We start from the raw sequence: 27,241 nt of genomic DNA, 5'->3' as shown, positions 1-27,241 counted from the left end.
GTTTTGTTTTCGACGGTGCTAAAAAAAGAATCCTCTTAATAAACCTATGAAGAATATACACACCAAAAAAAAAAAAAAAAAAAAAAAGCGCGAAATTTGCCAACTAACTGTTGAATAATCATTGTGAACTTAAACTTGTAAGTTCCTAGGAAATAATAATATATAATAGTGAATTTCAGAGTCACTTTTTTAAAATATGAATCGTCATCATATGTTCGCCATCAAAAATCCTTTTTTTTTTTTTTTTTTTTTATCTCAGCCAGGTTTTGTGGGCGTATCAAGGCGTATATTAAATGTCCATAATCAGTTATAACCATAAAAAGAAAAAAAAAAAAAAGAAAAGCTGACTGAATACCACAAGATTTCTCTCTCCATTTTAACAAATATTATTTACCAGCAAACAACAAAAACAAGTGAATGGGAAAGGAGATCGCTTTCATCTATTTTCCTTGTATATTTCATATACATTTTTAAAGTTCTCATGCATTTGTGATTTTCACTAAGCCAGCTAAGGAGGGGAGGGGGACTTTTTTTTTTTTTTTTTTTCCTATCTTGGATTTGGTTATAGGTGCCCTCAAAAAAAAAAAAAATATGATGCAAAAAAAAAAAAAACAGCAACTTGTCTTTGATTTCACTCTCTTTTTAAAGTAAATAGAGATTTTTTTTTTTCTTTCTTTCTTTCTTTCTTTCTTTCATATAAGCAAAAAATTGGATTTCTAAATAATCTCTTTTCATAAGGCAAAATGTCGGTACGGATGTAACGGAACCTTGACTTTTTAATCAAGGGGTCCACCTTTTTCTTTTTTTTTTTTGTCTGCCGTTTAACCAACAAACCGTTTTTTTTTTTTTTTTTTTTTAGTAAGGTAGTTAAACTTGCTTGTTGTCGTTCACCGTTGAACGGGATACTTTTTCCCAGTTTAGTAATTAAAAAAATTTTTTAGCACCCAACCAACAAACCTGTGCGCAAGGCTTCAGATCCTTCAGTTGTAAAGTATTAAAATAGTTGAAAAGAAAATATATTAAAAGTTAATATATATATTTATATATATAAAAAAAAAAAGAAATATTCAATCAGGGCGCATATTTATAAGTCATAAAGATCTATCAAATTGTCAGTTGCTCATGGTAAATGATTACGTGATTGAAAACAAGAAAACCGTTTTTCGCTTAATTAAACTAATTAGTACTGATAAAAAAAATGTTAATAGGATATTTTCTCAAAACGGACTCCATTCTTTCAATTATCAATTATTATGATCTGTCATAATTTTTTTTTTTTTCATCATTTATTATTTTCCAAGTTATGCAGCTACATCAATGTTTAACCAAGTCTGACAATCAATCCTCTTTTTCCTTCTAACCTCTCTGGCCTCCATATATTTGAAGTCTTTCTACCGAAATCACAAAAAAAAAAAAAAATAAAGGCCACCACAGTGTTTACCGGAATAATAATGACAAGTTAGGAAGTATATTTATTATAATGATGATCAAGCAATGCAAAGTAACCCTTAGCATAGGATTAAAATATAAAATAATAAAGAAAGATCTTTATCAAAAAAAAAAAAAAAACGTAAAAATTGCACTCTGACCGCCTTGCATATTCTTAAAAAAAGGTCCCATCGATAATCTGCTTAAAGCCTCCAGGTTTTTTTTAATGCACATCAAGGATAAATCAAACTTAAGTATTGGTATTATTTAATATCTTTTTTTTTAGCTTTTCGCTCTGCTAGTTATATAAACCGTTATAACCGAAATGTCTTAAATAAATGATGTTAACTTAAGAAATGCACACATTGATTGGTAAAAGTTAGTAAAACGATATGGAATAAAATTACTTAAAATGAACATTTTTGCAGTTAAACAAAATCATTTAAAAAAAGTAAAAAAAAAAAATAAATAAATAAAATGATTGCAAAATAAATATATAGTTATTTAAAAAAAAAAAAAAAAAAAAAAAAAAAAAACCCCGGAGATACCCTGCAACTGACGAGTAGATGAGCCGGCCAACTCTTAAAGGATTCATTTTCATTTTCATTTTCATTTTCAAGTGAGATCTAAAAATTTAAACTTTCTGCACAGTTTTTAAGTTTCTTACGGACCATTTTCTTTTTTTTTTTTTTTACTCGGTTCATGATTATTGTTGTCACAAGCTTTAAAAAAACACTTGAATCCAATATCCAATCGGGGGCTGATAACTCTTTTACCTTCTCTTCTTTGTCATTCATTTCAATCGACTTGAATTCCGGAAAACTTATGTTTCCGGATAGACCATGAATATAAAATATATCTATTAAAAATAAAAGTGACTAGGCATAATTTGAAACATACTTGCAAAAATGTTTTTTAACTCGTTAACTATGGGAAATAATATATTTTTTATGAAAAAAAAAAAAAAAAAACAGTTATGCAGGTTTGACTATTGACACAGTATACTTTTGTTAAGAGACAAAAAAAATAAAAATAAAAAAGGGTCTATATAGGTTAGGGCTAATTCATATACACTTTTGCCAGGTCTCCGGTACAGCTTTTAGGAGCACATAGGAAAAAAAAATTTTTTTTTTTTTTTCAACGACAAGATTCATTAGGCATGTCCAGCCCAACATTAAATTACAATTCGATTTTACAGGAAATTATTAAGAAATAAAACATTGAGAAAAAAAAAAAAAAAAAAAAAAAAAAAACTAACCAACATTTTTATTTTAAATAACACACAAGATTTTTCTTTTTTTTTTTTCATGAGTTTATGAAAAAAGAAAACAGTTTTTTTCTTTTTGATTCTCTTTCAAGCGCTGTAATTCATTCAAAAGTTAGAAATCAGAAGAGTCTTTTTTTTTTTTTTTTTTTTTTTTTTTTTCAAAATTCAAAATTCAAAATTCAAAAAAAAAAAAAAAAAAAAGATTGTGTACGTAGGATCGTGAATTAATTTTTTTTTTTTTTTATTTTCAAATCAAATTAAATCTACTATATAAAAAGTTAATAATAAAAAAACGCTGATCTTTTCATCAAATTTCCAATATGAATGACCTTTTGATTCAGAAAAAGAAACGTAAACAGCTAAAATAGAGATGCGATCCAATATATTTATCTGAGTAACATTTTATTAATAAATATTAAGAAAGGGCTACGAAACTAAAAAAAAAAAGAAAAAAAAAAGCTGATTAAAGTCTAAACGGTAATTTCAATCATTTTTTTTTACATTATTCAAGTAAATAAAAGCAGTAATTAAAAATGGTTTTTACGTACCTTTTCGCTTCCCTTTATTTCTATTCTGATTCACGATCGCAGTTTTATTTCACACTAGAAGTCTTAAATCATGACACTTTAAGAATATGTTTTATTTAGTACCTTTGTAGATTTTATGTTTTGTATTATAAATAACTAATAACTGAAATCAATATATTATTATGAATGTTGTAGCGACTAGATAGGTTGGCTGCTACTACAGTGATTATCATAAACTTTCCGTCTACATAATATATATATTATGAAATTATGGAGGTGGTTAGCAAAGAGCAAAGATTTTATTTTTATTGAGCAAGTATAACTGATATTTTTATATTAAAAAAAAATAAAATAGTTATTTAATTCATTAGAAATACAACATCATCCAAAAGAGTCAAGGTCTAACAGCTGTTGTCATTGTCATATCTAGGAATTTACAGTTTAAGTACAGAATCAATCAAACTTGAAGGGACGAAAAAAATATAGCAATATGCACAACTTTAAAAACAGGAACAATCCCAAACTAATAGTGCAAACATTGCTAGATGGGATTATTATTATTATTATTATTATTATTATTATTATTATTATTATTATTATTATTATTATTATGTATTTCCAAGATTTGGGTTCTTAATATAAATAAATGGTTATGATACTGGGCCAACCAAAAGAAAATAGCAAATATTTTCCGGCACTCTTGAATCGTATATGTACATTTAACAGGATTAGGAAAATATCCGACTTAAGCTCATAAAAAAAAAAAAAAACAAAATAATGCGAAGGGCGGGTTAAAAAAAAAGTTTGAAAAGATTGCTGCCTTAATTATTATTCTCCATATTTTAAGAGAGTGATGTGCATTTGCTCTCATTCAAAGTTTCTGCACTTTGATGCAACTATTTCACATACTTTTACATACATGTTAGCCCTAATTATATTACGATAAGACTTACAAAGTGTAGCCGAATTGAATGTCAGCTTTGAAAAGTGGTGGTTTAATTGGGAGCTTGCCCGTTTTTTTTTTTTTTTTTTTTTTTTAAAAATATATATAAAAAAAACAATACATATATTATTTTAAGCTTATACAATTTACCCGCCTTGAGACTTACAAGTAGCCCTTCTTTAATTTTTTTTTATTATCAGCGGGTATTCATAAGAAATAGGCAAATCGGGGTGATTATCATTATGATGCACATGGTGTTTATTTGGATTGATTTGATTGCAATTCATATAATATTTCAATTGATTAAGTTAGGTCATTTACGGTAAATCGTGGTACCGAAATTGTTGTGTTAGATTAAAGTATTTTAATTTTTATGATTACCTTTTTTTTTTTTTTTTTTTTTTTTTTTTAAATCAAAATTAGTGTACAAAGAAAGAGTAAATATTTTGTTTATAAACAACTGAGGATTTTATTTTACCAAGAGGCTAAACAAACAAAAGAACTTCTCCATTGAATCCAGCAAGATGTTTTTGAGAGGTTTCTTTTTTCTTATTCGAAAATAGCAAAATGAAGAGTTGATCTAGCAAATACACATAATCAAGGAGAAGAAGAAGAAGGAAAATAAGAAGACTAAAACACCCCTGGTTTGATGATTATCAATGAAAAAACATAGGTCCTTGAATGAACTTGGTTAATAAATAGTTATGAATATGGTGACAACCAAATGAAAGGATTCCAAAAAAAAAAACAGGTTATATGAATGAAACATTAGTGGGGGATATATAACATTTTTTAGTAACCACTTGATCGTCTTTCATGGCAACTTGGACTTGGTTCTTTTATATCACCATTGTATTGGAGAGAGAGAGAGAGAAAAAAAAAAAGAGCAATTAATTATATTTTCTTGTTTCAAACCTCGAAGATATTGACCCTTCCCCCTTATTATTAAGGCTTACGCTTTATTTAAAATTTTTTTTTTAAAACTTCTGGTCGATTCTCCTATAATCCATATATGATCATGAATGATTGCAAGACCTAGCTTGTTTCTTTAGTAATTGGAATCAACTCCGCCTTTGAATTTTTTTTTTCTTTTTTTTTTCCAAAGTTATTTTATCTTTGGCACCCCCCCTCTTTTTCCTTTTATTCAGGCAGACTGCTAAAAGTCAACTAGGCAGGCGTGAATTGTTATTCGGTTAATTCCCAGTTTAGTCCGGAAAATTCTTTCCTAAAGCGTCTACATAGATTAAATCTTATATATGTGGTTGGTCATTCTTCATTTTAAACTTTGAAAATGTTGGTAAAATTCAAAGCTCATGAATGAATATATATTTAAATTATAGTTATAAATAGATGCTATACAGGAGACAGACCTCGACTAGAATAGATATAACGATATGATCTGAAAAAAAAAAAAATAAGCTGGGGGGTCATTATGACCCATCAGTGCCGTAGGGCCTATGAATCAGGCTATACCAATAGATGCTGATGAAGATAGATAGATAGATGAATAGATAGTTACTTAAGTTGGATATAACAGAATATATAAATTGAATAAGAATTTGAAGTATTATTTCTCTTTAGATTTCTCTTTAGACAAAGCTTTACTGTTTGCAACGCCTATTTCGGGACCCTAACCCAACCATGCACTATATCAAAGCACCGGTCCTCTCGAGAGACGCCACTAAAACATTCGGGTGCGTGGCGGCTCTTATACTATGCAACAGAACGGCAGCAGGCTTCACCTATAACACCAATTTATAGTAATGTACCTTCGTCGAGGCAAGCTTAGCTTTTCAAGAAATTTATAGGTCCGCTGATTGACAATTTGTCACACACACTTTAGGTTTATGAGCCGTCTAAGCTATTTCTACCTATTCAAAGAACCAAGGTTGAGACATGAGACTATTTTTTTATGCTACAAAATAATATAAAGAAAGACAAAAGAATAGAAACGCTTCATGGTACCAATTTCTTTCACTATTATAAATCAAATTCTTGATAATAATATTCAAACAACCAGTTTTATTGTGGTCAATAATGGCAATAAAGCTGCGGTTTTTTTTTTTTTTTTTTTCATTTTTGTTTTTTGGGACATTCACAGTGGTTTTAGTGGGGCACCCTTAAAACCCACTTCTTTTTTCGAGGTGATGCATGAGGCTATGATTGCTACTTTTCATCACGACTTTGAATATCACTCTTGAAGGACAAAATGAAACCAATGCTCTTATTATAAAGTTAATTAAATAGGAGCATATGATACATTCAATTGGAAAAGAGAAAGAAGAAAAAGAAAAAGAAAAAGAAAAAGAAGCTTTTATGAACTAAATGTTGGCTAGGCGTAAGATAAGGTTTATCTGCATTATGAATTTTTTTTTTTTTTATATTATATAAAAGCATTTTTAAATACCCGAGACACGCATTCCTGTCGCTTTTTTAGCTTAAAAAGCGGAAAATACAAAAAAAAAAAAAAAAATTAGTAAATTAGTAAATTAGTAAATTGATTTTTTTTGATTATTTTCTGGCGCGAAAGATGAAAGAAGCTTTGAAATGCTGCTTAAACATTGTGTCGTATTTCTGGTGTTGGTTGGTGGTGGTAAGTTAAAACGGAGTTTAGTGAGCTTCAGTTCTTGCCATTTCATATAAAAAACCCACCAACGCCACTAATTTTCACCAAAGTTGCCGGCCGAGCAGTTTCGGAGTAATTTTTTTTAGATTCACAAGTTTTTTTTTTTAATATTAAAGAAAGCTTATCGCCAAATAGGACATAGCATCATTTTCTATTATCCACTTGACAGATCAGCTTGTGAATATTATTATTATTAGAGATACAAAATACCCAGATTTTATATTAATATTAACATTAACATTAACATTAAAGATGGAAATAAAGAAATCCAACGCAATCTTTTAGAAGCATACATCATGAAAAATATAACTTGCAAAAAATATAGCAACTCAAGAAGCTGTTATTTTTTGGATTGAAGTATTAAGATATAATATATATAATATAAATACCTTTTAACTTAATGATTGCTATGCTTTTATTTTATTTTATTTTTTGATTAAAAAATTTCATGTTACACACCTCTTAAGAATATCACCAAACCCCTGGGTAAAGCTTAGTTATAACTGATTAGTTGCTTTACTTTTATTTTCCTGTCCATCAATTGCCGCCAATATGGGTTATTTTGATTAAAAATTTAAATTTTAAAATTTTAAAAATTTAAAATTAGCCACAAATCTTTGATCATTTACTTGGGTTATCATTTCTCCATTATTTGTATATTTAGATTTAGTTTTTTTTTTTTAATTCTTAACAATGACAACTTTTTTTTAAAATAAAATAAAATAAAATAAAATAAAAGTCTTTATTTAGTGAATGCTGATACCAAAAATACTAAAAGTAGATATTTTATGTGGCGTTTCCCAAGTTTCCCAAGTTTCCCAAGTTTCCCAAGCTTAGCTCTGTTATCTCTGACTATCTTAAATACCACAAAAGCCTTAATATATTAACTTTAACAACAATGAATTTTCAAATATTCCAAGAATTACCTTTTCATTTGTTTTTTTTTTTTTTTTTCATTTCCCCCTCCCCCACCTGCTTCATCATATGTTCAAAGCTTTATTATTTAAATCCTTTGATCACTTTAGGAAGTTTGGGTTTTCTAACATTAACGACTATTACTTTTTTTTTTTTTTTTTTTTTTTTAATTTCTTTTTCTTTTCCTTTTCATTCACTCGTTGTTTTTTCCAGTACAATGGATTATCTTCCCTATCACGCTTTTTTTTTTATCAGTCTTGCCAGAATAATCTTTCTCTTTCTCTCTTTCTGACCTGACTTTTTATTTTTATTTTTATTTTGCTAAGAAAAAGGATTTACAATTTGACAATAAATTAATTAACAAAATACATGAAAGATTTCTTTATTATTTTAATTCATATATTTAAATTCATATTCATATATTTAATAACTAATATATAAAATATACAATAAAAAGAATTCCATATTCTTTTTGTCTTTTGGGTCAACGTGGTCGTTTCCAAAAATAGAACTATACAGATACCCTTTCTTTCTTTATTTTATTTTATTTTATTTTATTTTATTTTATTTTATTTTATTTTATTTTATTTTATTTTATTTTATTTTATTTTATTTTATTTTATTTTATTTTATTTTATTTTATTTTATTTTATTTTATTTTATTTTATTTTATTTTATTTTATTTTATTTTATTTTATTTTATTTTATTTTATTTTATTTTATTTTATTTTATTTTTTTTTATTTTATTTTATTTTATTTTATTTTATTTTATTTTATTTTATTTTATTTTATTTTATTTTATTTTATTTTATTTTATTTTATTTTATTTTATTTTATTTTATTTTATTTTATTTTATTTTATTTTATTTTATTTTATTTTATTTTTTTTTATTTTATTTTATTTTATTTTATTTATTTTATTTTATTTTATTTTATTTTATTTTATTTTATTTTATTTTATTTTATTTTATTTTATTTTATTTTATTTTATTTTATTTTATTTTATTTTATTTTATTTTATTTTATTTTATTTTATTTTATTTTATTTTATTTTATTTTATTTTATTTTATTTTATTTTATTTTATTTTATTTTATTTTATTTTATTTTATTTTATTTTATTTTATTTTATTTTATTTTATTTTATTTTATTTTATTGTTTTCCCTGTCATCATAGATTTTTTTTTTATCTTGATGGTCAACCTTTAGCGGAGTTTGTCCAAAATTTCATTTTTATAAAATTCACGTGACATAATACCATTCACCACCAAAAACTTTTTCAAAAATAATAACTTGAATGAAAAAATCACAATATTTATATTTTAATAATATTTTAATAAGGTCAAAAAAAAAAAGTTTAACAATTTTCTTTTTTAGTTATCTTTTAAAGAAAAAAAAATACACCAATTAATATAAATGATAATATACTACATATCAACGCACTTAAAAGATAATTTCTTTTAAGACCTTGTACTTTTTTCTTAAGTATATTCACCCCTTAGAAATGAAAGTTTGATGTTTTTTTTTTCTTGTCTTTGAGCTGCTTTTTTTCTGGATGTACCTTAATATTGGAAACAAACAAAAAAAAAAAAAACAAGATTATACCAGTAACATATTGTGCACCTGAAAAAGGTACAATTTTTTTTAAACAAATGCTCTTTATATTTTCAATCCACTAGCTTTCACGTTATCCTCATTTCAATCTAATAAGCCTTAAATACAGGCAAGAATACCAATACAACAAACACTTCTTTGTTCTATAAAGTTGGGATTTCATAATAACCGACAACGGATAAAATTTCTTATTAGAGTGATCACTATGTACATGGGATAAGGGAAATTAACCATAACCATACGTTTATACTCAAAACTAAGATAAAAAATATCTCTTAACTAAAAGGCCTGAATTTGAACCTGAACCCATATCCGATGAAATCTTTTTACACAATCTCTAAAGTATAATACCTGTGTCAAATTATGACTTACTAAACCATTTATTATCAGAATACAAAAGTCCATGTATTTCAGACCGATGAATCTTTTTAAAAATTCAAACAAAAACGTATTTTTGAATCGACAGTGACATGCTCGGTTAGGACTTTTTTTTTTTTTTCTCTAGATAATTATGTTTAATATATCAATTATAATATTCCTTAATAAGTGGCCAAGAAAATAAAAAGCACATAAAGTTGACGGCTCGTTATTCTTTGATGTAATTAACTGATTGACTTTCACTAATATGTCAATTTCTTTTTTACTCCACTAATTCCGGTTATTATTTTGTCAATTATTTTTCAATGGAAAAATCACTTAATCAAAAAAAAAAAAAACCTTGATTTGTAAAAATCCATCAATCTCGATAAACATACACACTGATACAAAATTATCAATTATACTACTTTTTTTTTTTTTACATTTTACATTGTTTATTTTTACAGGGAAAAAAAATGATCAACATTAATTTTGAAAGAACAAAGGGAAATGTAGATACCATCATCGTTAAGATTATCAGGGTCTCTTTTGGATCGAATATGACATATTGTTATTCTTCTTCTGTCGAATATTAAATACCGCTATGATTTTTCAATATAACATCCTTAAAGAAATAATATGCCATAGAATTTTTTTTGTTATAATCTTTTATCTTTTTTTCATTCTCGCCAATATTTAAGCATCCAAATTTCTCTAACAATGCAGTTTAAGCTTATTATACTCTTTTTTTTCTATTTTAAGTCAAAGGCCTTTATTCTTTAAAAGAACCATCACTTTTCTACTTACATTTTTTATATACCAAATACCAAAACATTTACTGCAAGATTTCAAAAACAGTTTCTCCTACAAAGAATTAAAAAGGTCAAAGCTTTTTTCTTTTACCCCCTTTTTTTGATCTAATGAACTTGATGCCTTTTCCCGGGAGCATTATCCGGATTCTTAAGTCTTAATTCAAATGACGAGATTTTTATGAAAAGAAGAAAAAAAAATGGTGTTCTTTTTTTTTTTTATAGAAAGTCAACCGATTATTTTAAACATGTTAGTTTGGTCAACTAATTAGGTATATTGAAATAATCAAACCTTGATTTTATTAGCTTTATTAGCTTTATTATATTGTGACATTAAACTTTGAATCAGTATTTACAGACTTTACTTTTAATTATAATAAAAATGCAAAAACTTGACATATCCAAGGAAATCATCATCTAAGAACTTGATTATTCTCTTTTTGAACTAAAGAAAAATTTAAATTCTATAAAAGAACATTCATGTCACAAAATTTTCCCCAAACTGTTTAACAGAAGGAGAATAGGGAAATTTTTTTTTTGAAAAAAAAAAAAAAACTTAAAGCATGAAAATTTAACTGCTTTTCTTTCCTCTTTCATTTGAAAGATTTTACAATACATATATATATATATATATATATATATATATATATATATTTAAATTAACTTGAATGAAGCCTGCAAAACAAATTCAAAATTCAAACAAAAATGAGCGAGTTTCAAATCAACTTTAATATGTAAACATTTAAAGAACTGTTACATTTTTTTTTATCTTTTGATTTTAAGAGTGCGCACTTTAAAACAATTATCAATGAAATGCAGTTTGAACTGTTTTATTCACATATATATATTATTAAAACATACGGGTTTCTTTTTTTTAAAACTTTGCATTGAAGTCTTTTTACATATAATAGTGATTGTGCCACTGTATGCGGCTTGATATTGTTTATATCATTTCCACAAATCAAAAGTAAAAAAGAATACTTTTGTTGGGTCTGTAGAAATGTGGTTGGGTGGCTGTTCATCTTTCGGGGCGAAGCAGATGAACTTTTAACCTTGAATTGGTCAATTCATCTTTTTTTTTTTTTAAAAAAAAAAAAAATTATATTTTGCATTCAACAACCCTGATTCTGCTAAATTTAATTTTTCAAAGAAGTCAAATAATCTAAAAAAAAAAATAACAAAGAAACCGAGAAGAAAATCCTAATTTGCCAAAGAATAAGTCAGAGGCAACGGAGAAAAAAAGTAAATAATGTTTCCTTATCCGAAATTAAAGGCTAAATGAACTTCTTTTAAAATAAGAAATAAACTGAATGAAGAAAGTCAACATGCGTAGATAATAATGCTGATCAGCACTTTCTTTATTAAAAAAAAATTGATTTTGTAACAATATATTGTTAGCTATATAGCTTTTGAGTGATTACTCAACCTTTACCAATTTGTATTTAGACTTTTATTCAAGCAGAATCCTTAATTTGTTTATTAAGCTTATGATGATTTATTTATTTGTTACATTGGCCAAAAAAATTGAATTTAAAAAAGTGTATCAACAAAAGCATTTTAAACTTCAATAACGATCGGACGCTAACCAGCCTTCAACTATAACGAAGATCCTATGAAATACTTTTAATATGACAAATAATACTTATTTGAAACATACGCGTTTTTTAATCATTTTCTTTTACTTGGTCTCATACAAAATCGCGTCAAAAAAAAAAAAAAATAAATAAATTTTAAATCATTTAAACACGTGACATTTGTTTAGAAAAATTCCAAAAAAGGAAATGCTGCTTTGTTTATTTTTGTTTTTTCTTTGCAAGTAAAGGTTAACAAAAATATAATAAAAACAACAACAAAAACAAAAACAAAATATTGAAACCGAAAAAACTACAACCGCTGGGTCTCCCTCTTCCTTCTTTTTTTTTTTTTTTTTTTTTCATCCATCCCCTACTACTTCTTTTAACACTTGCTTTTTCATTATTTTTACTCCCATCATTAAATATTTGCATTATTCAAAAAATCAACCTTATCAACAGTTTTGTCAAGCTCGCATGACGTCTCTTCCATTACCAATAAAACTACCATGTTGGGTCCGAGCCATATATTCTTGGTCTGGCGAAGAAAAAAGTAAGTTTTAGTCAGAACTTTGAATTTTCTTGAGTTTTAACTTTTTTTTTCACTTTTAATTTAGAGGATCTGGGGTTTATTGAAGGTGATCATATTGAAGTTATCAATACAGGAGATGGTAACTGGTGGAATGGCCGCTTAAAAAGAAACAAACTTGTTGGATCTTTCCCTTGTAACTTTGTGGAATATGTGTATGTGTGTATATCCTTACCTTTCTTTTTTTCAACCGTTTCAAAACTTCTAACCTCTGATTTAGCAATCCTGAAGATTCATCAGGTATTCGGGCTTTTGAACAGCAACCGTCACCAGTTTTACGAGCACATTCAACTGGATCACGTTCAGTGCATTCTACAATGAACATGAATTATATCGAACAACCGCAATATATTAGACATAGTTCTCAAAGCTATCACCCTGAGGACCAAGTTTATGATTATGAACCTGTGTATCAGTACAATAACAATAACAATAACAACAAACAAACTTACGATTACAACCCTAATACACAAGACATTGTTTCTATTTCAGATGGTAGATATCAACAAGCAAGGCCAACAACGACTTATGAGGTTTATGAAGACAGGTCAGTACGAAGCATTCAACCTGAAGATCAGTTTCAACAACGCGCTTCTCGCTACCAATATCAAGATGAAAAGGCTATCTACAAACAAAATAATGTGATTGTTCAACAAGAGTACTACCAACCGGCTTACCAACAACCCCCTGAACAACAATACTATCAACAGCCAAAAGAACAAGTGGTATATCGTCAATATGCTGAAGAACCCCAACATACAGATCAATATTCTCCTTACAGCGAAAGTTATGTAGACGAAGATTATGATTATGACGACCAAAATGATTTCAACAGAACTATCAAAGCTTCCAACAACTATGTTGGACAGTCCCCGATGCCCCCTCCTCACAGGACTGTTCGGGGGGAATATGATGACCATGCTCGCCAATATGTTGAGCAACAACAACCCAATGAGTCTTATTTCGAAGAATACCAAAACGAAAACTTTGGTGGCAAATATTATGCTGAACCAATGCAACAGGAACATTCGCTCGTTTCCGCAAACTCCCTCCAGGAAAGATCAGGGAAATACCATGACCGTACTCCTTCACCCTTGCGAAATGCAATGGACGATGTTTTAAACAGCTTGGATAACCTTGAGCTTGCTTCTTCTGTCGCTTCTTCACCTACTAAAAGGGTTGGACAAAATCTTAGACAACCTTCTAGTCCATTAAAAAACCAGGCTAGTTATCACTCTACATCTCCCTCACCATCACCTACTCCTTCTCGACCCCGTTCTGAGTCCAAGCCTAATCAACCTAGAGCTTCAACTTCACCTTCTCCATCTAGAAGTCCCAAAAGAAAGCCTGTTCGAAGTTCTATGATTCTTCCAGATGATGAACCTAAAAGTACTTCTCCTAGGCCGAATACTCCTCCCACTAAAGTTAATCCACCCCATCCTCGCACACCAACAACCTTAAGGCCCAAACAAAATGAAAATACAGTTGACTCTGATTCAGACGAGGCGCCTTTTGATCCTCATTCTTACAACTCTTCTCCTGCTAAATCCATCGAAACTTCAAGTAGAATTTCTCCTGTCCGACGAACCTCTCCTGATCAAGTTGCTAGAAATGACACCTACAAAAGCGTTTCAACAGTCAATACAGCTTCTCTTTCCATCGCTAGTTCCAGTACAAACCCTACAACATTCAGTACATCATCTGCTGGGTCCCTTGGCAGTCAATTAAAGCAACGCAAAGAAGCTTACTATCGAATGGAAGCCGGACCAGGACTATTCGATAGCACCAATAATATGGCAGATCACAGTGAAGTTCCCGTTGCTCTCCCTACAAATACTTCCCCAGTTAATCAAAAGGGCAATGGCAAACTATCCACTACTGCTCAGCTTAAAAAGTCTACCGGGTTTCTCAAAAAGTTTTTTGGTGGTAAAAATCGTTCAGAAAACAAGGAAAATTATAACGGCAGAAACTCATCTCTTGGATTTTCTGGGAGAAAATCCGCTTGTAGTAACTTGACTGGTGATGAATCAGCAGGAAGTTATTTTGATGTTTCTCCTAAAAAACTAAATAGCAGCGCACAATCCATCAAATCCACTCGCTCTGCATCAAGTCTTTCTTTGAAAAATACCTTGCGCAAAGTATCCAGCAAAACCACGTTGGCTGGCAGAAATGCCTTTTCATCTCTTGACTTTCATTCAGGTGGTAATCCTGCGGGTATCAGCCGACAAAATATTGAAATGGATCCATTATCTCGTACCTCTTCCAAAGCAGGTGTTCATGATACCACTCGTTGGATTGAAATTTACCGTAATGTTCATCGAACAAACACTCTTACCAAAACCGAACGAGAAAATAGGAAAATGCGCCCTCAGTGCGATGGCAGTCGGTCTCTCGAGCCAATTAAGGCTCTTCAAAAAACCGGAAACGAGACTGTTGATGGAGGCATCATCCATGGTGATGGTCCATTAGGACCGATTCTTAATTCTAGAGACTTTGGTCCAGTCGACAATAAGATCTTTAGTATTGGGTCTTGGCCATATATTGTTCCTGGAGATCTTGCTCGCGGATACATTGCTTCTAGATTTACCGATCCTTTAGACCAGACTCGAGCTGCCTTTGATTTCTGTTCTGCAAAGTTGAGATGGGAGTCTGCCTTGGGAGATAATGATGATGGCGACTATGGGCATGAGAGATACCGCGGAGAATTTCAAGGAGGATCTTCGGAATATCTAGGATCAAGTATTAGTATGAATGCTTTATCAAGAGTTATGCAAACTCGCCGTGCATCATCAATTGATATAGCTCACACCTTTAAACAAATGTGCGACGCTCTTGATATCTACTGTGAGGTGATTCCAGGTTATCTTAAAGGCATTGGCGAAATTTGGCTTCATCCTGGTATCCCTCGACCTAATCATTATTGGAATGCCGTTGTCATTAATGGCTGCTGGCGCATGGTTGATGCCAGTATTGCTAACCCATCTTTCCCCACTCGTCACATTTACACTCGCTGTGAAGAGCAGCTCCCTGAATACTTTTATTTCCTTACCAGACCTAAGGATTTGATTTATACCCATGTGCCCTTCAATCTTGCCCAAGAGCATATTGTTCCCCTTTTATCGCATGAAAATGCAATTGCCCTTCCCTTGGCTGGTCCTTCGGCATTTACCTTTAACATTGAACCAATCAACTTTTCAACTTCACTTACACGCTTGGAAGGACTCGAGGCTGCTGAAATTGAATTTGCAGTCCCACCCGAAGCTGAGATTCTTGCCGAGGTTGTTGCCGGCAACTTCCCTGCAGGCTCAGCGGGTACATTGGTTTTGGGGAATACCATGGAACAGCGAGAAACAAAACCTGCATTGGCTCAGGTTTTTTGGGAAGATGGTTCTGATGAGAGATATTATCGTGTTAAAGCCATTCTTCCACAAACCCATCGTCAGGGTGCACTTAGTATTTACATTGGTGCCCGTGGAATTCTTCAATCCGTCAAAAAGAATGTTCTATCTCTTGCATTTTCGTTCCCGATTGTTCACACTGGTGAAAACCCCGCCTTCAACTTTGTGATCCGCCACCCCACGCCTCACTCAGATAAGCACGATATATACATCAATGAGCCGCAGTGCCGGGATCTCATTTGTGGAAACACGTATGTATTCTCCATGAGGCAGCATGTTTCAAGAGTGGAGTATCAAAGCCCAAGCAAGAGCAGAGCTTCCACACCATCAGGTCATAGAAAAGGCCGCAGTATGGATTTGACACGTCTGCAGAGCTCAGCAAGTAACTCAAGTAATTTGACGATGCATGGTTCCAAACGTGCCTCTACCATGAGCTTTAACAATGTATTAGCTCAGCAACAAACCTTACAAAGCACTTCAGGAACCCAACGGGTTAAAATGGCACTTCAGGCTCCTAACGGGAAAATTCTTAAGCTTCAACGTACAGAACAATTCCCTGATGGTTCTGGGTTATTTGAAGGCACGGCAAAGTGTACTGAGCCTGGTACTTGGCGTGGTCTTATCATTTCTGATTCTGGTAATGCTTGGAGTGTTTTTGCAGAATGGACCTGTGCTTGATTTTTTATACGAGATAATTTTTTTTTTGTTAATAAGAAGAAGAAAAAAAATACAGTTGTAATTTTTGATTTAGTGTACAATATATATTTACTTTATAATTTCAAAAGACTGTAAGGGTATCCACCGTTCTTGATTTGAAATTTGGAAATCACAAAAGACATTCCAAGAAATGTGATGAGAGTAAAGAGAACGACGGCAATGTTTTGAGCCTGATCATTCTTTAAAACAGGGACCTTTGTAACAAGCAATATTGTGGAAAAGGCCATAATAGCATAAGCACCGGCAATGATTTGGGTCTCAATGCCAATTTGATTTTGATGGCCAGGAACAAAGTAAGTGACGCCACCCTTACCATCACCAGCAATGTAAGGGACTTTGCGGATAGTGTTGAACATATGGCCTGAAGTAAAAAGAAGGACCGACACCAGGGTAAGAGCGATCCATACCTTGTTTGACTTGAAGAAAAAAAGAATCTGCTTCCAAAAGATATTGATAAGAGGAATTGCAACCGAAATAATGGCAGCAGGAATAACGACCTTGTCCCAACGGAAGGGCTTTTCAAGTTGGACACGGTAGCCGAGCTCGTGGCGAATGTATTCGGCAAGACCATCTGCTTGCTCTTCAATGTGAGGGTATTCGTATGCGGTATAGCCGGATTTGTAGTTTCCGACATCTTCAGTTTTTCTATATATCCAGACATTTGGAGCTTGTGTAAGTTTAAGCTATACAGAGTGTTAGAAAGCGGAGTTTAGGGAGGACATTTATTTGGAACTTACCTCTTTGAAAATTTGCGAGTTCTTTGAAATATCAGCTGTTGCAAAGATAAGACCATCACCAAGCTTCTTGTGAGACTTGTACCAGGACTTGGCAACATGATTAAAATGGGGTTCAAACATTCTGCAGAAAGTGCATCCGTACTGGGGCCCGGATGCTGTCAAAAGAACAAGGATATCGTATTCACGAGGACCATTAACAATCTTTGCAAATGTTCTGTCGGTGAGATGGATGGGCCCGTCAGCACCCTCGCTATCAATCAGCGATTGGACCAGCTTTGAGTTACCAGCAATTGCTGGAGAAGAGAAAAGGAATAGGAGATATCCCAATATCAATTGAGTCAAATATAGGAACTTCATGATGTGATGGTTAAGGGAGACACGAAGGAATTGGTGGAGCTGCGTAGATGAGAAAGAAAATACGCAGGCAGTGACACGTAAAACAAGTCCCAGTGTTTGTAACAATGTTTTGTAACAAGTAAATTATTGTAATACGTTCAGCCGTGCATAAACCGGTGAAAGTAAACAAACCAGAGCAACAGGGCCGATTTATTTTTTCTTTAACCCAGACACACACAGAAAAAAAAATATAACCACACCCAGAGTAACTGGTTACCAGAATACTCTTAGACCCCTTTCTTTAAATCATCATGTCTTCAAAGATTAAAAAGAGTAAGAAAAAGTCTTCGTTACGGAAAAGTGATTCGAATGAATTGTCAAAAGTATGTTTGAAGGAGGGGTGGTTGGTTTGGGTAATTGTTTTCTAAATAAAACATCACTAACATTGTGTTTAGAAAAAGACTCGACGAAGCAGTACAGCATCAACAACAAGCGACAAGACAGAGTACTATTCGTTTTCAGCTGAGAATGAAACATTACAAGATATTTCTTCCAAGCTTCGCGGGAAACTGAGAAAGTCCGATGAAAGCGAAAAGCTACTACTGCGCAAGTCTAAGCGAAACAAAAGTTCCGATGTAGTGGAGGTTATACCCGACGAGAATACCGATGATTCTAGTAAAAAAGAGCCATCAGATGCTTCAGATATTTCTTCAGGTACCATTGAGGAATCCAGTTTTGAAACATTATTGGAACTGAATAAAGAAAATATTCCAGAAGAGTCGAACATTCCGCTAGAGTATTACCATGAACTGTTAAAGGCTGAGCGACGAGAGAATTCGTTGAAGCTTAAAGAAGCCAAGAGAGATTACAAAGTGCGAAAAGAAAAGCTTTTAGCAGAGGTGCGACAACTACGGGAACGATCAGTCAAGAATGAAGAAATCAAAGACATTGAAGTTACTGCTATGAGAAACCAGGTCGAAGCATTAAAGAACCAAATTAAAATCCGAGATGATGAAAACGAAGAGTTAAAAGCGCAAATAGAAGAAATGATCACAGAGGAGCAGATGAAGGAGTACATGCAACAGGCTAAAAAAGAAATGGAGCAACAAGTCAAGGAAGAACTTGACAAGCTGCAAGAAACACACCAAAATGAGCTCATTGCATTAGAAAAGAAAAGTCAGGAGAGCATGCGACAACTTAACGGCGTACACTTGGCTGAGATTGAAGATATGCGACGCGACTATTCAAGCGTTGCCAACAAGAGTCGCCATGAAACGCATGTAGTAACAGATTTGGTGACACAACTTGAGGAAGAGCTCGAAAAGCAAAGAGAAATTGCAGAAGATGCAGATGAGGAGCGACAACTTGCGGTAGAGAAGATGAGCAAGGAGCTCAACTTGGCCTATGAGAAAATCAAGCAGCTGGAACAAACTGTGCGGGACATGGAAATTCAGCATGCAAGGGCCATGTCGCCTTCCAAGTCGAGATATATGAGTCCAACACGACAGCATCCCACAAGCCCAACAAAGAGTCTGGGGGCTCCTGGAAGTTCAGGCTCATCTGAGCGATCGTTACGATCTGCCATTGCCGAGCTCCGAGCGCGTATCAATAGGCAAGAAATCGCAATTACCCAATCCAAGATTAGTAACGAGAAGCTGGTACAGGAAAAGGAAAAACTGAAGGCAGTGTATGAAAAGAAACAAGAAACAATGCGCAAGAAAATTAAAGGTTTGGAAGGTCAGGTAGATCATACGCGTGGCGGAAAAAGCGAAGAGCTGACCCAGCCAGCAAGAACTCGCGGGGTTTACACGTCGCCGGTGGTCCAGCGGTCTTTGGGGACTGCGCAGGCGCGGGCTGCTGCGGCACAAGACCGGCGGCGTGTGAATCCTTTGAATCCTGCTGCTGGGCTTCTCGATTCGCCATTAGTTTTTTCTAGTTCCAATTTACGAGGAGGTGAGCCGCCCGGGTCTATCAAAATACCACGATTTTCATCGTTTTTGAAGCGCAAAAACAGCGACGAAGATACCGAGAGCATGGAAAAATCTTTAGAAGCAGAAGCAAACGCAGAAGAAACTTCAGAAGAAAATGATGAATCTGCAGAATACCGAGATTCCCTGGGAGCTTCGCCCTTAGATGCGGCGCGTGAGAAACGTGTGGGTGCTGCTAGTGTCAATTCAAGAACAGCGATGCTGGCAACGCATATGACAAGCTTCGAGCCACATTTAATAGAAGATGAAAGTAGTTTGACAGATGCTGGTGCTGTAGGCGGTGGGGTTACTCAACGACCCAAAAAACGTCAACGCGTACAGTTGCGCCGACAACCTTCGGTTGGCGTTCAGCTGAGCACAGCAAGCCGGGCAACATCAGAAATCGAGGTGGATGAAGACGGGTTACACATGACGTCGGTTGACTATGGGTCTGGGGTCACAGCAGCTGGCACTGCCGGCGCAGGCACTGCCTCAGGAACGACATCTGCCGGCGGATCTGCACTCGGAGCCAGTTTGGGGACGATTGGGAGTGCAGCGGCCAGCGTGGTGGGGCGGCTACGTACAGGTGGCGGGCTGTATGCGCTAGGACTGGCCAAGGCAGCTTCTGCCAACATTTTTCAGTCGTCCAAAAAACCTGGTACTGGCAGTAGTCTCTCTTCTACAAAACCACACCAAGCCAAGCAAGCGCCGGAACCTTCGAAACCGGTCGTGGCTACTTCTGCTGGTACTACTTTGCGAGAAACACGCAAGGAACCGGTACATGGTACATCTACAGCTTCAAAACCAGCAGTAACATCGTCTCGGGTAACTGCACGGCTTGGAGGGACTTCGATAGCTGGTGCACGGCCGGGTCCGACACAGCGAATAGCGTTTGGAAGTCCAATCAAGACGCGAATTGCATCGTCTAAGCGATGAAAAAGGGGGGATTGATTTCTCTCTGACATTTTTTTTAATTTCAATTTTTTTTTTCCATTTTTTTTACATTTATAGAAGAATGCGTTTTTTAAAAGACAATGATGAAAATAATGACAAATGATGAATATGAGAATGACGAGATTTAAGTAAAGTTGTCAATTAAAGAAAATTAAAAAAAAAAGTGCAGACACGCTATGGCACACTTAGAGCTTTGACTGGATTGCGCTGAGTCTGTACTTGATATCTTTAAGAGGTTTGGACTCTGGTTTCCACGTGGTGAACTCTGAAATAAGCTCAGTAACGGCAGACTGAAGATCTGGGCGGCATGCGGCCTCAGAAAGCATTCCGTGGAGAGCCCAGGGGAGCAAATATGGGTTATTATTAAAACGGGGGACCTCAAAGGTATCATCAATTTTGACTGGCGTATTTGCCGGAGCGTTTGATGTTTCAAGGAGATGCTGGATGGCCAGGTCATAAACGCGGGGCTCATCGTAGATGCGCGAGTGACCACCGCCACGTAAAGATCCAGACAGAGACCCGGAGATTTGTTTGAGCAAACCGTGCTCGGAGGCACCCTGGTTCTTGAGACGAAGCGCAAGTGCAATCAAATTGGAGATGAATTCCGGTGCAACATCTTCACCGCCGTCCACATACACGGCACGCAGCACATGGGGGTGCGCAACATGAATGCATGTGGAAGAATACAGCGGGACCAGCTGGTCGTTGATAGAGCCAATAAAGAGAATCTTAGCTCCATGGGCCACAATAGTGCGCAGCGCAGCCGCGTATTTGCGCGATTGAACCGAGGCTGGGTTTTGAAACTCGAAAAGCTCACGCAGGGAATCGCTCTCAATGGAGGAATAGGCACGCACCACAATGCTCTGGTCAAGACCATAGTATGGGCCAAGTGAGATTCCAGCCATACCGAGCAAGCCAATCTTGGTATTAGGGCCAATATGGCCTTCTTCTACCAATCGGGCAAGCAAATGTGCCGAGACTGGGGTGCCCTGGGAATGTGCAGCAAAGAGAACAACATCAGCTGCAGTTATATGGTCAAGCCAGTTGAGCATAAGGTCGTAGAGGTTTTCAACGCGCTCTAGCACCTTACCGTCACCTTCTAATGCGATTTTCTCAATCTCCACGTCGTCGCCACATCCATGATCCTCAGCCCAGCGCTCAAAAGCTTGTCCAGCCATGGTCGTAAACTTTACCGATGTGCCTGTTGGTTCGCCGATAAATGAGCGTAGCATGCGCATGGGGAAGAATCCATGAACGCCAATGACGACGACTTTCTTTATTGGCTGGGGGGTCGTGCGGTAAAGATGTGGATGATCGCGCATCTGGAGTTGAACCGGCGCCGGCACCGGAATTTTTTTGACAAGTGCGGATGAGAGCATGCGCTTAATGGATGACTTGATGATTTGCGTAGATGAGTAAGGTGGGAACGAATCTTCAATAGAGGGCAGAACAAGATTCGGGCGTTTATTGGAAGACCGCGACTTTTTCGATGGAGGAGGTGCAGGGGCCGGTGTGGTATTGACGGCAGGCTTAGATGAAGAAGTTGTGGGTTTTTGAGAAGATTCAGAACGCTCTGATTGAGAAGATGGTGTCTTCTTAGACTTTTTAGATTTCTTCGTCTCCGGTTCAGTTTGTTGCTGTTCAATCTCGAGATTTGCAGGTGGAGAATCTACCTTGACTGGGTGTTGAGCAGAGTCTGTGCCCGAAATTGCAATTTCTCCCGACGACTGATCCACACCGTCTTCTTGAGTACTTTCGTCTAACTGCTTAGACCAAAAGGCCCAAGAGGATTTGCGCCTTTGGGTCTGCTGAGACGGCAATTTGGGTTGAGCATCAGATGAAGATTCCGTATCAGACGAGCCATTGTCAGGTTTATTTGACGGTTTGTTAGATGCGCATTGAGCAGTGCTAAGGTGTCTCACGGAAGAAGCTGAAGATACTGGTCGTGAAGAACTCGGAGAAGATCCCGCAGTTGCAGAGGGTGCTGCTGCTTCATTTTTGATTAACAAAAGCTGAGCGGCAGCTAAAGAAACAGGCTTATCAAGAGTCTCACATGAAGCCGGAACACTGCCAGGTGCTGAAGACGATGCGGTTAGCGGTGATTGCAACAAGGGGCTATGTTGAGCTGATGATGAAGATAAAGTAGCCGCATGAGCAGCCGTTGTTGCAGCTGAAAGTGGCTCAATTGGGTCCTCTGCGGGACTTTTTTCAGTGAGCGCAGGCAGTGTGGATTGGGACTGCTGTCCGGCATTAAAAGGCCATATGCGAGTAAATGTCGAGTAGATGGACCCTGTGAAAGATTCCGAATCAGTGTGGGTTTCTTGGATGTGAATAGTTGCATTAGAAGAAGTCATTGAAGCGGCAGTTGCAGTTGCCGTTGCTGCAACTGCAACTGCAACTGCATTGGGGTCAACGGCATCGTCCAGAGAATGTATGCGAGGGTTCTCTGGAACAAGTGTAAATGCCGACGTTTGAGACAATGGTCGGAGCTTGCCATTTGGTGTGTTTATCAAATGCTGTTGTTGTTGCTGCTGCTGTTGCTGCTGCTGTTGGAACGTTGTTGTTGTTGTGGTAGTGGTTGTAGTGGTTGTTGAAATAGTTGTTGTTGTTAGAGTAGTAGAAGTGACAGACGATGACACGGCAGGGTTGATTGCAATTGCCGGGACAAGAGATGAAGAAAGCAGTCCATCTGCAGTTGCTGAGGACGATGTAACTGAAGCCGAGTCCGGAGTAAGTCCATCCTCAGGAGTGTTCTCGATGGTACCGTGTCCCCAGAACCACCATGATGATCGGCGGCGGCTTGCAGGTGATCCTGTGCGAGATATAGCAGACATTTCTGTAGCAGCAGCGGTGCTTAGTTGACGATGAGAGATTGAAAGGGATTTAGAGGTAGCTGGGGAAGAAGAAGAAGAAGAAGTAGCAGCAGCAGCAATGGCAGAAGATGAGCTGCGAGGAATTGCCATTGCGGCTGTAGCTGCGGGCAGTACTGTCACGGACGACGGAAGAGAAGAAACCGGCACGGGATCGGAAGATGGCTGCTGCTGCTGCTGCTGCTGCTCGAAGGAAGATACAAGTTGGCCTTGCTCGTCTTTGACTGTGACAACACTTGAAGCACGACCCCAAGGAAACGCCCAGGAAGCACGAGTGGGAGCGGAACGCGCAGTGGTTGAAGGTTCCGTGGTGGCGTTATTGTTATTGTTAGTGTTGTTGTTGTTGTTAGTGTTGTTATTATCTGCAGCAGCCTGTAAGGTAGTAGAGGAGGGGCTTGAGTCAGACAGCCCCATGGATTGTAGCTGCTGTTGGTCTGTAAAAATGAGAGGCACCTGAGAGGAATTGTCTAGAGGCTTAAAAGATGGCGAACAAGTTTCTTGATCAATAGAACTGTTATTGATATTTGATACAGGTTTAGAGTTTGGCTGGAGGGGTTTATCGGATGTTGCAGCCATTGATAAGTTGTTGTTGTTGTTGTTGTTGTCGGTAGAATTGACTACACCACTACTACTTCCAGCAGCAGCCTTAAGAGCTGGAGAAGTCGCAGGAGAAGTCGTAGAAGAAGAAACAGGTGAAACCTTACGAGACGACGATGCTGTGGCATCAGATTCAAACATGAGAGACTGGGACAGAGGCGTGTCTGCAGACGGAAGCATCGACTGGGTCGATGCAGATGCCCCGGTTCCAGGCCCAGTGGCAGCCGCCAGAGCAACAGAAAGCCTGCGCAAAGATGCATAAGACGAGATTCGCTGAGATTTTGACGATGGAGGTCCACCTTGGGACTGTGGACTGAGTGAGGATGCCGAAGAAATGACAGGTTGTTGTTGTTGTTGATGATGTTGAAGAGAAAAAGAGTCTTCATAAGTGGGAGTCACAAACATAGACTGAGAAAGTGTATCATAAGACTTGCGTTGCTTTTGCTTCTTGGTTGCAGGAGCGTGGTGATCAAGAGCTAACGCCGGGGCAGCTCGTAAACACGAGTCGTCCTGGGCCAGGGGGATAAATGGAGCCAACGACGCCGACTGTGGTCGCGGAGGCGACGAAGAATCGGGAACAGACATTGGGCGAAAAGACAAAGGTTTTTTACGAATCGTTTTTTGTTCTTCTAATCACTGGTTGTTGATGTTTTGTGGTTTAATGGTAACGAAGTTGGTGATGAAAATTGTAATGAAGATAGTGATGAAGATGGTGATAGATGGGTGGTGGCGGGAGGTTGACGCTTTAGAAAACGTGGGCTTTTAGATGTTGGCAGCGCAGGGCATGGTAGGACAGAGCTGAGCTGACAGAGCTGACAGAGCTGACAGAGCTGAAAGAGCTGGCAGAGCTGACAGGCTTAGCCGTTTATTATCGACAAGATAACGACGATAAGGTATCATGTGATTTGTTACATTTCGTGTGATTTCTTACATAATATATTACTCTACCGACTATGCAATCAACATCGCAATCTCCGACTCAAGCCCATTCAGCATTGATAAAAACTTCTGGGGAGCTGGCGCTGGTAGACATCGGCGACGACTAGCCTTACCCATGGCTGCAGCTTGCACAAGCTCCTCATATTCGGGCTCTACCTCTTCGATGTCTAATTTCTTGACTTTGGCTTTGCGTCTTTTGGGAGTTGTGGAAATAGCATCTACTAAAGCCTCGCTATTAGCTGGGTCTTCAGTACGCCGGAAAATGACAGCTTTGAGTACCATCAAGTACATTTGAACAGTCAAGTATATATCCTTCTCAAGCATAACATCCGGAATACTGCGCAAAACATGCGCTAGCCCAATCCGTGTGGAAGGGTCTAGAACGTCTAGTCGGTTAAACATGATGCGTGCTACTTCGCGCACAATCTCAAGCGGGAACCCAGGGGCTGTGAGTTGTGAATATAATGTAGATGGAGTCAGATGTTCAATCATACGACGAGCCGCAAACTCATAGTATATAATTCGATCCTTGTCGCTGCGATATCCGCGGGAAATAAGTGTTGCTAGACGGGCGCGGGCCATGAAAGAGCTTCTGAACACTAGCCTTTCGTTGGGAGGTCTTTGTGGTGGTGTACTTTCTGGAGGACCTGAATTATTTACTGCAGCACCCCACACTGCACTATTGGCATTTTCCTCTCCATCAGTAGATCCAGTACCCCCAATAACAAGCCCTTCATCTTGAGCACGTTCACGTTGTCGTCGCTCGTACTCGACAACTTCTTCATGGGGGAGATATGCCCGGAAGGTCAGTAATGTTTCTGGTGAGACGTTGTGAAAGTTTGCAATTAAAAGGGTAGCAATACGACGAGGAGAGCTTTCTGCACTGATCCACTTATAGAAGATGGATTGAGAATCAAATGCAGCAGTGGTTTCAAGGTTATGTTCTAGAATGGAAAGCACCAGATCAAGAATGGGTCGTAGAACGGTGAATCGTAAGTTTCGGCTAATAGTCGAGTGTGTGTCGTATTGGAGAATCCATCCTAAAAACCCGCAGTTGAGCTTGAGAGTGGGCCAGGTGAAGAGCAAATCGTCAAACTTGAGAGAATTGATTGCATAGTGTAAATCTCCCGGTGCTTCGCCCACACCAACCTCCGAGGCGGGGAATTTAGGGGTATACTTGTACAGGGTCATATCGACATCCTCGTCGGAGTCAAAGTTAAGAAGTTCAAGATCAAGATCTTCATCATCGTCTTCATCATTTTCACTCATGTCATTATGATCATCACCAGGATAGGACGAGTTAAAACTAGGTTCGCTTAATGCAAAATCAGAAGAGGTTGCCCCATTTGATCTGTTGATGTTGTTGTTATCATTGGCAATCAAGGAAGCGTGTTGGGAAAATAACTGATCGATATCCTTTTTGGCCCTTCGTGAAGCTGATCTGGTCTGTAAACGTCCACCAATTGTTTCAATTTCAAAAGGTCCTGGGCCTGAGCCTAAACTTCCAGCCTGTGAAGATTTGCGGCGGCCAGGTCCAGTGATGCCGTTTATATTTTTGCGAATGACACCTGGTTTGCGTGAGTCGAGAAGCTCGCCAGATGTGGGGTCAACAACTTGCCAAGTGGGGGGTAGACTTCCTTCAAAGTGAAGATCAAGCATGGCATAAAACACGAATATAGGATCGAAGCTTCGGTCGATGGAAGATGATGAGTGGGTCAAACGATCCGGGGCCAATTTTGTGGTATCAACAAGCAGTGCATTTGTAGGATCTGATGAAGGAAGAATACCGATGAGTTGCATGATTGTGCTCAAGACACTGACGACCTGCTGCGACATAGATTTTTGAGAGATTTGAGAGGTTCTTCCAGGAGCTGGCACTAGACATGCAGGTAGAATAGCATAAGAGAGCAAGAAACGAAGCTGTGGGGTAGTTGGAAGAGTGACTGAGGTTGGAGCATTATGTAAGATGGAAGATTTAAGCATGTAGATGGCATCTTCAATGTTTCCATTCAAGAGCAGTCGGTTTAGTTCGCTGTCGAAATATGAGAGGTCTTGTGGGTACTGGACCATTTTTATGGAT

At 36.3% G+C, this 27,241-nt stretch overlaps 5 protein-coding genes across 5 annotated transcripts; 2 read left to right on the top strand and 3 right to left on the bottom strand.

The window, feature by feature from the left end:
• Window positions 1–12,534: 12,534 nt before the first annotated feature.
• Window positions 12,535–16,722, top strand: SAPINGB_P002004 (uncharacterized protein; the record flags this gene model as incomplete). The annotated part of the gene is made up of 3 exons (XM_031996724.1): window positions 12,535–12,610; window positions 12,675–12,801; window positions 12,867–16,722. The coding sequence occupies 3 exons, from the start codon at window positions 12,535–12,537 to the stop codon at window positions 16,720–16,722; spliced, it is 4,059 nt and encodes a 1,352-aa protein (XP_031852615.1).
• A 92-nt stretch (window positions 16,723–16,814) lies between these two features.
• Window positions 16,815–17,855, bottom strand: SAPINGB_P002003 (uncharacterized protein; the record flags this gene model as incomplete). Its single annotated transcript, XM_031996723.1, has 2 exons — window positions 16,815–17,444; window positions 17,499–17,855. The coding sequence occupies 2 exons, from the start codon at window positions 17,853–17,855 to the stop codon at window positions 16,815–16,817; spliced, it is 987 nt and encodes a 328-aa protein (XP_031852614.1).
• Window positions 17,856–18,145: 290 nt separating this feature from the next.
• SAPINGB_P002002 (uncharacterized protein) lies at window positions 18,146–20,737 on the top strand (the record flags this gene model as incomplete). Its single annotated transcript, XM_031996722.1, has 2 exons — window positions 18,146–18,217; window positions 18,290–20,737. 2 exons carry the CDS (start codon window positions 18,146–18,148, stop codon window positions 20,735–20,737), a joined length of 2,520 nt encoding a protein of 839 aa, XP_031852613.1.
• Window positions 20,738–20,940: 203 nt separating this feature from the next.
• Window positions 20,941–24,807, bottom strand: SAPINGB_P002001 (uncharacterized protein; the record flags this gene model as incomplete). Its single annotated transcript, XM_031996721.1, has 1 exon — window positions 20,941–24,807. One exon carries the CDS (start codon window positions 24,805–24,807, stop codon window positions 20,941–20,943), a length of 3,867 nt encoding a protein of 1,288 aa, XP_031852612.1.
• A 366-nt stretch (window positions 24,808–25,173) lies between these two features.
• SAPINGB_P002000 (uncharacterized protein) lies at window positions 25,174–27,231 on the bottom strand (the record flags this gene model as incomplete). The annotated part of the gene is made up of 1 exon (XM_031996720.1): window positions 25,174–27,231. One exon carries the CDS (start codon window positions 27,229–27,231, stop codon window positions 25,174–25,176), a length of 2,058 nt encoding a protein of 685 aa, XP_031852611.1.
• Between the last annotated feature and the right edge of the window lie 10 nt (window positions 27,232–27,241).

Source organism: Magnusiomyces paraingens, assembly GCF_902498895.1.
Source record: "Magnusiomyces paraingens strain CBS 517.90 genome assembly, contig: contig2, whole genome shotgun sequence".
NCBI classification, from domain to species: domain Eukaryota; kingdom Fungi; phylum Ascomycota; class Dipodascomycetes; order Dipodascales; family Dipodascaceae; genus Magnusiomyces; species Magnusiomyces paraingens.
This window is presented reverse-complemented; position numbering and strand designations above follow the sequence as displayed.